Here is a 10,666-nt window from a genome sequence, read left to right as displayed (position 1 = left end):
TGAGGCGGAAGGATCGCCGGAGCCCAGCAGGTCGTGGCTGCAGTGGCCATGAGCGGCCACTGCACTCCAGTCTGTGTGACAGAGTGAGACTCCAACTTAAAAAAAAAAAAAAAAAAAAGACATTCAGAACTTAATGGGGAGAAGGGGGCTTCTAACACCTGCTCCCCTCAGTTCCTCTCTTCGTAGTCTCCGTTCCAGAAAGGGACAGAGCCTTGAATTCCAGGGAAGAGAAGCCAGCCATCCCAGTCTGCCCACATCCTGCCCTTACCTGAGAGTGGTCGCAGACCCACAGAACAGCCAAGAAACCAAGCAGTGGTTGCTTTTGGGGGTGTGGGCTGTCAAACCTCATGGCTGGCTGCACATGCAGTTGTGGGTGTGTGTGACTGAAGGCGGGTGGGAGTGGCGGTTTCACTTGCTCTTTCTCTGACTGGGGTATCTCCCAGGCTGTCTTGCCGGCGCTCCCTGTGATACTCTCTGGACCGCCTGCATACATCATGCCATTTCTGTGTTCTGTCCCAGTCTGCTGTGAGTGTCCTCAGGTGACCTGGTGGGCAGGCTTTCGTGCCCCAGTCTTGCCCTTCTCCAGGCCTCGGTTTCCCCACCTGTAAAAGTACAGGAGTTGATCCAGGAAGAGGTCTCCCTAGAAGTCTTGAGCATATGAACTACCGTGTCTCAGGGCATTTGGGGACAGGTAGAAAAAGCCCAGAGACACAGCAGGTTAACACTGGTTGAAAGCCGAGGGGCAGGGCTGAAGTGGGTGGGATCATGGAGGGAGGAAAGGAAGGATTTGTTTCAGTAGGAGTTGCTGGGACAAAAGGAGGGTGGCAGGAGCATGCGGGGCGCTTGGGATGGCAGCAGAGAAGCCCCACGTGTGGCAGGAAGCCAGCCTGGGCAGAGGTCTACAGGCCCGGAGGAGCAGGAGGGCCATGGCCAGTAGGGCAGGGGCTCCCTGCCACCCCCGCCCTGCCCAGCCCTTCCCAGCCACAGGGGGCTCCCTTCCCGTGAGGCAGGAGCTGCCCCGGGCGCCGAGACCTCCACTCGCTGCCTCCCTCCCAGGCGGGCCGCCCAGATGGGGAACTCCGAGGGCCGGTGAGGCGGAGCTGCAAAGGGGGCGGGACCGGCTTCCCCACCCCTTCGGCCGGCTCCCCGCCCACTGCTTATTTTTAGCCCGTCTAGCGCCTGTCCCTCTTGCCTCCCCCCGCAGGCCAGGAGAGGAAACGGAGGCCTCTCCCTGCCGGGCCTAGCACGTTGCTCCCAGCAACCGGGCCCAAACAGGCCTGCGGCGGCCCTGGCTTCCATATCTGGCATCGGCGCTGGGCTGAGGACGGTGACTCAGCGGGCGGGTCAGCGCCTGGCCCGGTGCCCACCCGGCCCCTTTCCCGATGCCTTTCTTCCCCAGAGCCCTGGCCTCCCTAGCCTCCAGCCACAGCCCGGCGCCCCCCAGCCTCAGGTCGCCCACCAGCGCCGGCTCTCCTTCCCACCTTTCTTTTCTCTGCGCTCCCCTCCCCGCCTCCACGCCCCTCCCCCTCTGTGCCCTCTCTCTCAGATCAGATTTGCCAGTGCTGGGAAGAGTTAGAAACAGGATGCCCAGCCCTTCTTGCCTCACAAGGCCGCTGGGATGCAGCCACCCCTGTGCTTGGGAGCCTGGAGGATGCAGGGGAGGGAGCTGGCCTTCCACTGGCACGGCAAGGGGCCTGGGGCAGGACACAGCAAAGCCAGGGTCTCCCCTGTGAGCACTAGAGGATTTCCCGACCCCTGCCCGGGTATTGTCCGCCTGAACATGAGTCACCTGAGGGACCCAGGTTCCCACCCTTCCCAGCTCCTCTGGCTGCCCCACCCTGTCCTCCCTGCCAGCCTGGCACGGGAACATTATTCGGCACCTGCCCAGCTTTCCCGCTGCCAACCCCCTGTGGACTGGGCCCGGGCAGCACCACCACCCTGGAGCCAAATGCCCGGCCGGGGTCTGCTTTGGTCCCTGCTAGGTCTAAGGACCTCTCCAAATGGTGTTTGGAGGACTTGGGGGAGGAGAGGAGAAGCACTGGGCTCTGCTGTCCCCCGCCATCTCTCGGGTGTGCGTGTGGCTCCCTGGCCATAGAGCTTCTGAGGTCTGAGTCATGAGCCCATGGGTGACAGTGGCTTCTTCCCCGCAGATGGGAGCTCCCCCTGCCTGACTAAGAAAACCACAAGGACTCGTCCTTGCTTCCCTCTCTTTGCTTGTGGTTTCTTTAATCGGCAGGGTGTGTCTTGTCCTTTGATAACTCCTCTTTGAGAGCTAGTCAGAACCCAGAACTTGGGGAGAGAAAGGCAAGTAGCTCCCTTAATTCCACTGGGGGCCGTATATTGTGCATTTCTGATGCTGTACAGCCCTGAATTCCAGCTCTGCCGCCTGCATGCTTCGGAATCCTGGACAGAGCTTCCCACGCCTCAGTTTCCTCCATTACAGAGTAGTAGCACCTATCTCATAGGATGGCTGTGAAGGCTAAATCAACACTACAATATTCAGAGTGGTGTCTGGTGCACAATAAGCCCTATAGGAGCGTGTGCTGTTATTTAATATGATCACCACTGTCACCACCTTGGAAAGCAGCAGGAAATGAAGAGGTTAGACCCAAGAAAAAACTCTGTGCTTGTCAGGTCATAAGCTTGCAGAGAACAGGGACCAGACACCTGTTTTCCTTGGTCAGTGTCCGCCAGGCCCAGGCCCTTGGTGTTGCCAAGGGAAACTCCTGGAGTTCGTCCTCTGGCATCTAAGGAGGCTAGAAAGGCTGGCACCTGAGAGGCTGGAGAGGCAGGACTGGGGAAAGGAGGCCCCTGAGACATCCCACTGCCTTTCTCCTCCCAGGTCAGGGGATTGTCTTGTGCCATGGTGGCTGGTCTTTTCCTCCTCCCTACTTCTCTATTCTTGCTGGACTTTGTGGCTTAGGAAGGCAGTGAGGCGAGGGAGGAGGCATCCGAAGTCAGCAGCCAGAAAGCAGCTGCTAACTTGCAGCGCTTGACACTGGGCCATTCCCTTTCCTCCTCTGGGTCTCAGTTTCTTCATCTGTGAAAGGAGAAGGTTGAGCCGCCCAGGACAGAGCTACAGCCTAGCCTTCAGGGTGCAGAGGCCTCCTCTGGGAAGCCCCGCCAGCCTGGGAGTTGGCCCAAGTGGCTCAGAGTCTGTGTCTGCCACCGGCTTCACTTTACCAGCGGTTTTTCTTCATTCTCCCTCCTCCCCCTGCTGCTGCCTCAGCTTCGGAAAAGTTCTGAAGTCATGGAAAGTTGGGGCTGTGCTCCCAGCCAGGGCCTGGGCCGGATGGCAGCCAAAACCTGAGCTGGGTTTTGACTTTATTTTTAGCTTTTCTGACTGAGACGGAGGAGGGGAGCCGTCCTCAAGGTCTGGAAGGGCCTCTTTTTGCAGGAGACAGACACTGTTGCGTTAAACAGCTTGTTTCAAGGTGTGGCCAGAGGACTGGCCCAGGCAAGCATGGAGGCCAGCGGAGCTTCCTCCGGATCTTCACATCCCTTCCCTACCCCTCTGGGTATCACTCTGTCCCCTTCCCAGCCTGGTGGAGTCCAGTTGGAGAGGACCCAGAGCACTGTCTCGGTCTCGTCCCCTCCCTCCAGAGCTTCTGCATGTCTGGCCTTCTCTGTCCCTCTTCAGAGTGAATTGGTGGGCCTCTTGGAGTTTAGGACTTTTGCGGCAGGAGAAGAATGTTGGCGGGGACACTGTTCCCCCTTCCAGGCTAGATTTTTCTTCCTGCCCACGTTTGGTTTTCCTTTTTTCCATCTGCTGGGGTGGGCCCATGCTTAAGGTCTGATGAGTTGCAGATGGTAGCTGTGACCAGGCTGCTCGGATCCTTCCCCCACTCCCTACTACTTTCTCTCACCCTATATTTGTGAAGGGATTGGAACATCTGGAAAGTTCTTGGGTTCCCTGGAGATTTTTAAGAAAATAGGACCCCACTACTCCAGTTTGCTAGCAAAATCTAGGGCCTAGAAAGACAAGGGAGGCAACGGAGGCAACCCTGTTCAGTTGGTTCTAGTTAAAGCTTTACCTGGCTGGGTGTGGTGGTTCATGCTTATAATCCTAGCACTTTGGGAGGCCGAGGTGAGAGGATTGCCTGAGCCTGTAGGTTTGAAACCAGCCTGGGCAACTTGGTGAGACCTCATCTCTACAATAAATCAAAAACATTAACCGGGCATGGTGGCACATGCCTGTAGTTCCGGTTACTTGGAAGGCTGAGGCGGAAGAATCGCCTGAGCCCTGCAGGTGGAGGCTGTGGTGGCTGGGAGCGTGCTACTGCCCTCAAGCCTGGTTAACAGAGTGAGACTCCAACTCAAAAAACAAAAAAAAACTGCTGGGCTCGGTGGCTCAGCCTGTAATCCCGCGTCTTGGGAGGCTGAGGGGAGTGGATTGCCTGCGCCCGCGGGTTCGAGACCTGCCTGGGCAAGTTGGCGAGACCTCATCTCTACAATAAATAAATAAATAATTAGCTGGGCGTGGTAGTGCGCACCTGTAGTTCCAGCTACTTGGAAGGCTGAGGCGGAAGGATCGCCGGAGCCTAGCAGGTCGAGGCTGCGGTGGCCGGGAGCGGCCACTGCTCTCCAGTCTGGGTGACAGAGTGAGACTCCAACTCAAAAACAAACAAACAAACAAACAAAAAACAAAACTTTACCCTTGCTGGACTTGGTGGCTCATACTCGTAATCCTAGCACTTTGGGAGGCCAAAACAGAGGATCATTTGAGGCCAAATGGCAAGAACTTGTCTTCACAAAAAATTAGCTGGGCATGGTGGTACGTGCCTATAGTCCCAGCTACTTGGGAAGTTGAGGAGGGAGGATCGCTTGAGCCCAGTAGTTCAAGGCTGAGGTGAGCTATGATCGTGACACTGCACTTCATTCTAGATGACAGAGTGAGACCCCTAATTCAGAAAAGAAAAAAAACTAAGCTTCATGCCGGGCTTGGTGGCTCAGCCTGTAATCCCGTGCCTTTGGGAGGCTGAGGTGAGTGAATTTCCTGAGCCCGCGGGTTCGAGACCCACTTGGGCAACTTGGTGAGACCTCATCTCTACACTAAAACTCAAAAAATTAGCCAGGTGTGGTAGGGCGTGCCTGTAGTTCCAGCTACTTGGAAGGCTGAGGCAGAAGGATCATCGGAGCCCAGCAGGTTGAGGCTACGGTGACCGGGAGCGTGCCACTGCCCAGCCTGGGCAACAGAGTGAGACCCCGACTCAAAAAAAAAAAAAACAAAACTAAGCTTCATTTAGTTTGAGGAGCAGGGCAGCTTAAGCTGGAGCCCACATGGACCTAGAGGCCTGGGAGCTGAGGCTTGTGGATTGGAAGTACAGAGCATTCTCTCAGGGCTCTGATCAGGCAGAGGGAGGGAGGCTGGGACCCCTCTGCTCTGGTCCTGGGAGATGGAAGGGTCAACACCATGCCTGGCTGTCCTCATTCAAGGTCTCCCTGAACTGTAACCATATTGTCCTTCTCCACAGTCCCACATGCGTAAAGGGGATTAGGGAGGTGACCAACACAGTTGGGGCTCAAATTGAGAAGCATAGAAGCATTAGTGGCCCCCGGGATCTGGAGCCGAGTTGCCTGGCTCCTCAAGGGAGGATAGCTTGGCTGAATGGAAGGTGGGTGGCGTCCAGGGAGGAGAAGGTTAAGGCCCGTGTGGGAAGAGGCAGGAGACAAAGGTGCCCCTGTCTCTTTGGGAAGGAATGGGAGGGGAGAGAGGGAAATGCATTCATATCATGGGACCCAGCTTTGCCCTTGGCCCCAGGCACGTTCCTGAGCCCTGAGTCATGGGAAGGGTGGAGAAGCAGGAAGGGGGCTTTTGGGGACCTTGGGGGAGGTGGGAGCCCAACCTCGGAGGCAAGCAGATACAAACGAACCTAAAGCAAGGGTGCCCTCTCCTGGTAGCTTGGGGACAGCAGTGCCAGCCCCCACAGTTGACCCCTGGAAAATCTGGCCCACTCCAGTATACCCTTTTTCTTAAACCTACTCTTAGCTGGACATGGTGGCTCACGCCTGTAATCCCAAAACTTTGGGAGGCCGAGATGAGAGGATTGCCTGAGCCTAGGGGTTTGAGACCAGCCTGAACAATTTGGTGAGACCTGATCTGTATAATAAATCAAGAAAAATTAGCTGGGCGTGGAGGTATGCACCTGTAGTTCCAGCTACTTGGAAGGCTGAGGCAGAAGAATCGCCTGAGCTGGGCAGACCAAGGCTGTGGTGGCCATAGTGTACCCACTGCACTCCAGCCTGGGCGACAGAGAGAGACTCTTAACTCAAATAAATAATAAACAAATAAAATAAACCTACTCTTCTCTCTCTTCTTTAGCAATACCAAGAAGGAGGGTGACCTGTTGGCTGCTCAGGCCCGGCTCAAGGACCTGGAGGCTATGCTCAACTCCAAGGAGGCTGCACTGAGCACTGCTCTCAGTGAGAAGCGCACGCTGGAGAATGAGCTGCACGATCTGCGGGGCCAGGTGGCCAAGGTGAGGCCTCGACCTGGGGTACCAACGGCCTGCCTGACACATGCCCAGTCACTCTCCTATGCTGGCCCGCCCTTAGGAGGTGCCTGGTCTGCCTGTCACCTGATCTCAGAACCATTCATCTGCCCTAACATCATTTTGCTCATGCAGACCATATCTCTTCCTTCTTTGGCCACTCATGGGATCTAGCACAGCGAATTTAAAATAATTCATAGGCAGCCAGCACAGAGGCTCATGCCTGTAATCCCAGCACTTTGGGAGGCGGAGGCTAGAAGATTGCTTGAGACCATGGGTTCGAGACCAGCCTGAGCAATATGGCGAGACCTCGTCTCTACAGTAAATCAAAGAATTAGCCAGGCATGGTGACACGTGCCTGTAGTTCCAGCTACTTGGACGGCTGAGGTGGAAGGACCATCTGGCCCCAGCAGGTAGAAGCTGTGGTCACTGTGAGTGTGCCACTGCACTCCAGTCTGGCTGACAGAGTGCGACTCTGACTCAAAAAAAAAAAAGAGTTGACGGCTAATTACATATGGCATGTGTGTTAATCATGCTTTGCATGTATGCAGTGCCCTTGATTTCATTTTTATTTTTATTTATTTTTGAGTCAGAGTCTCACTCTGTCCTTGTCCCCTAGGCTGAAGTATAGGGGTATGCTCACGGCCACTGTAGCCCTGACCTGCTGGGCTCAGGCGGTCCTTCTGCCTCAGCCTTCCAAGTAGCTGGAACTGCAGTCACGCGTCACCATGGCTGACTAATTTTTTTATTTATTGTAGAGACGAAATCTCGCCATGTTGCCCAGGCTGGTCTCGAACCCCTGGGCTCAGGCAATCCTCTTGACTCTGCTTCTCAAAGTACTGGGATTACAGGTGTGAGCCATGGCACCCAGCTTGGTCTTTACTTCAAAACACTTTGCTCTAATTCCTCATGTAAAAAGCCAGGGAACAGAAGCAAAGAAGCAAACTTATTCCCAGTTTCAGGCCTCATCTGCTCAGAGCAGGCCAGGACTAGCATCAGTAGCCAGGCATCCATCCTGGGCTTTCCCCTCCCAGGCCCTGCCACCACAACACACCAGGGGAGACCCAGAGAAGCCTGAGCCAAGGCTGGGCCACTCTCTTCCTGGTCTCCAGTCCCACCCTCCCCTCCAGCCTTTCCCAGCTGCAAGACCAGCCTGTGCTTTCTAAACTGAAGATCTAGACAAGGTGCCCCCCAGCTCAGACATCTTCAGAGGTTCTTTTTGTGGCAGATAAGGGTGTCTCTGGGTGCTGTGGCTCATACCTGCAATCCCAGCACTTTGGGAGTCCAAGGTGGGAGGACTGCTTGAACCCAAGAGTTTGAGACCAGCCTGCACAACATAGCGAGACCTCGTCTCTACAAAAAAAAAAAAAAAATTAGCCAGGTGTGACAGTCCAGCTAACCAGGAGGCCGAGGCAGAAGAATCCTTGAGCCCAAGAGGTGGAGGCTGTGGTAAGCTGTGATGATTCCACTGCACTCAAGCCTCCAACAGAGTGAGACTCTGAGTCAAAAAAAAAAAAAAAAAGAGTAGCCCAGACACCTGACACAGACACCTCTCCCATCACACTCCTCCCTCCTCACACTCCAGGCTTCAGCAGGACTGATCTTCCTCAAGGCCCCAGAACAGTGTGGCTTCAGACCTCTGTGCCTTTGCACGTGTTTGTTTCTGCCCTTACAGCCATGACAGTGCCCTTCTCCAGGCTCTGCTGGCCTGTCCCTTGGATTTCAGCTTCTTGGAGGCTTTCCCAGACCCCGCCCCCACTCCTCAGGCACTCTCTGGTCCCTTCTCTTGTGTTCCCTCCTTTATAGCAATTGCTATGCTGTACCAGGGAGGGGAGGTCCTATGATTGAGGGGGGAGTATGTCTTTTATGTCTTAGCAGAGCACCTACCCAGAGCAGTTACTTGACTGAGAGGATGTCCTTACCTCATGGGCATCCAAGGCCTTCCCTGCCCCAGGACCTGTTCTGTACATACCGAGGGGTGTGCTGGGAACAGGCTTCCTCCCAGCTCTTGGGTCCTGACTCCTTTCCCTGCCCTCTGCCTGCTTCCTCTCAGCTCGAGGCAGCCCTGGGTGAGGCCAAGAAACAACTTCAGGATGAAATGCTGCGGCGGGTCGATGCTGAGAACAGGCTGCAGACCCTGAAGGAGGAACTGGACTTCCAGAAGAACATCTACAGTGAGGTGGGGACCGGACTTTGCAGGCCAGGGGTAGGGCTGGGTGGGGACAGACAGCATCTTGGGGCTGCATGATCAGCTCTGTGCAGAGCTGTCCGAGTTCCGAGTCCTAGTGGATAGGGGGTGTGGGGTGGCCAGCACCTGGCTCCCGGGGCAAAGTGGGACTGACTTGCCTGTGGAGCTGGGGCTGGGCCAGGAGCATGGCGTCTGGGTCTTGCCTCCGAGCAGCTAATTCTAAGCTTGGTTTTGTGTCCTTGCTCCGACCCTTCCAGGAGCTACGTGAGACCAAGAGCCGCCATGAGATGCGACTGGTGGAGATTGACAACGGGAAGCAGCGTGAGTTTGAGAGCCGGCTGGCGGATGCCCTGCAGGAGCTGCGGGCCCAACATGAGGACCAGGTGGAGCAATACAAGAAGGACCTGGAGAAGACTTACTCTGCCAAGGTGTGTGCTCAGCCCTGGGCCCTCACTGCCTCTGCCCCTCGTCCTGCCCTGCCCAGCCCACACTGGGATATTCCGTGGCAGGCTGAGTGGATGATGGCAGGGAGCTCAGGGTGGCCCAGTGGCAGCGATGCCCTCCTCACACTCCTCCCACTGTCCCTCCTGGTTCTTGAGATCCTAACCCCGTGTCTGCCCCTCCAGCTGGATAATGCCAGGCAGTCCGCCGAGAGGAACAGCAACCTGGTGGGGGCTGCCCATGAGGAGCTGCAGCAGTCGCGCATTCGCATCGACAGCCTCTCTGCCCAGCTCAGCCAGCTCCAGAAGCAGGTGACGCCCCAGCCCACCCCCTCTCCTGGGGTCAGCAGTCTCGACAAGATGCAGGCTGGAAACCCAGGGGAGCTTCCTGAGAGAGGAGGGACAGAACATGCCCCTGGGACCGCGAACTGAGGAGGGCCCTGGGACTTGGAGCCAGGAGGCCTGTCTGCTGTTCGGGACCGCTCTTACCTCACCTTGACTTCTCGGAGCTTCGGTTTTCCCATTTGAAAATGGAGATTAGGCCAGGCACGGTGGCTCACGCCTGTCATCCCAGCACTTTGGGAGGCGGGAGGATTGCTTGAGCCCAGGAGTTCAAGACCAGTAGGGGCAGCAGAGCGAGAGCTTGTCTCTACAAAAAACATCAAAACATTAGCCAGGCATGGTGTGCACCTGGAGTTCCAGCTGCTTAGGAGGGGTATCTCTTCAGCGCAGGAGTTGGAGGCTATGGTGAGCCATGATTGTGCTACTGCACTCCAGTCTGGGCAACAGAGTAAGACCCTGACTCAAAAAAAAAAAAAGAAAGAAAGAAGTTAACTAGGTGTGATGGCTTATGCCTATGGTTCCAGCCACTTCAAAGGCTGAGGTGGAAGGATCACCTGAGCCCAGCAGGTTGAGGCTATGGTGGCCATGAGCCACTGTTCTACAGCCCGAGCAACAGAGTGAGACTCTGACTCAAAAAAAAAAAACAAAAAAAAAGAGAGAGAAAAAGAAAAGAAAATGGAGGTCGTCCTTACCCTCCCTAACTCACAGATCTGCCATAATACTGTGCGATGTGAGATGTTAACAGCATCAATATTATTCCAGCTGAATAATATGCCACTTTTGACAGGAAATACGGTCTAGCCTCAGAAAGAGTGATGTCAGTTAGATATTGGGAAGGACTTCCTGGTCGCCAGCAACACCATGTTTAGAGCCTGTGATGGGCTCTAATGAGGATCTGGAGAGGGCAGTTGGGTGTCCCCTTCCTCTCTATTCCCGGGGCCCCTGGGAGCTCACCAGACCTCCACTCCCCCACCCCAGCTGGCGGCCAAGGAGGCGAAGCTTCGAGACCTGGAGGATTCGCTGGCCCGTGAGCGAGACACCAGCCGGCGGCTGCTGGCGGAGAAGGAGCGGGAGATGGCTGAAATGCGGGCCAGGATGCAGCAGCAGCTGGACGAGTACCAGGAGCTGCTGGACATCAAGCTGGCCCTGGACATGGAGATCCACGCCTACCGCAAGCTCCTGGAGGGCGAGGAGGAGAGGTGGGT

General features: G+C 55.9%; 1 protein-coding gene across 1 annotated transcript in view; it reads left to right on the top strand.

Moving 5' to 3' along the window:
* The first annotated feature begins 1,069 nt into the window (after positions 1-1,069).
* The window catches only part of LMNA (lamin A/C), a 13,453-nt gene continuing 3,856 nt past the window's right edge, over positions 1,070-10,666 (top strand). The window contains exons 1-6 of the mRNA XM_008060979.2: positions 1,070-1,089; positions 6,323-6,479; positions 8,545-8,670; positions 8,937-9,107; positions 9,306-9,431; positions 10,440-10,664. Coding sequence (XP_008059170.1) covers positions 1,070-1,089; positions 6,323-6,479; positions 8,545-8,670; positions 8,937-9,107; positions 9,306-9,431; positions 10,440-10,664 — 825 coding nt within the window. The remainder of the gene's footprint in view (positions 1,090-6,322; positions 6,480-8,544; positions 8,671-8,936; positions 9,108-9,305; positions 9,432-10,439; positions 10,665-10,666) is intronic.

The sequence above is a fragment of the Carlito syrichta genome, unplaced genomic scaffold (genome assembly GCF_000164805.1).
Source record: "Carlito syrichta isolate Samal-C Ts95f unplaced genomic scaffold, Tarsius_syrichta-2.0.1 Scaffold304791, whole genome shotgun sequence".
Taxonomy (NCBI): Eukaryota; Metazoa; Chordata; class Mammalia; order Primates; family Tarsiidae; genus Carlito; species Carlito syrichta.
The sequence above is the reverse complement of the archived record's forward strand: the minus strand, read 5'-3'. Positions and strand labels throughout refer to the sequence as shown.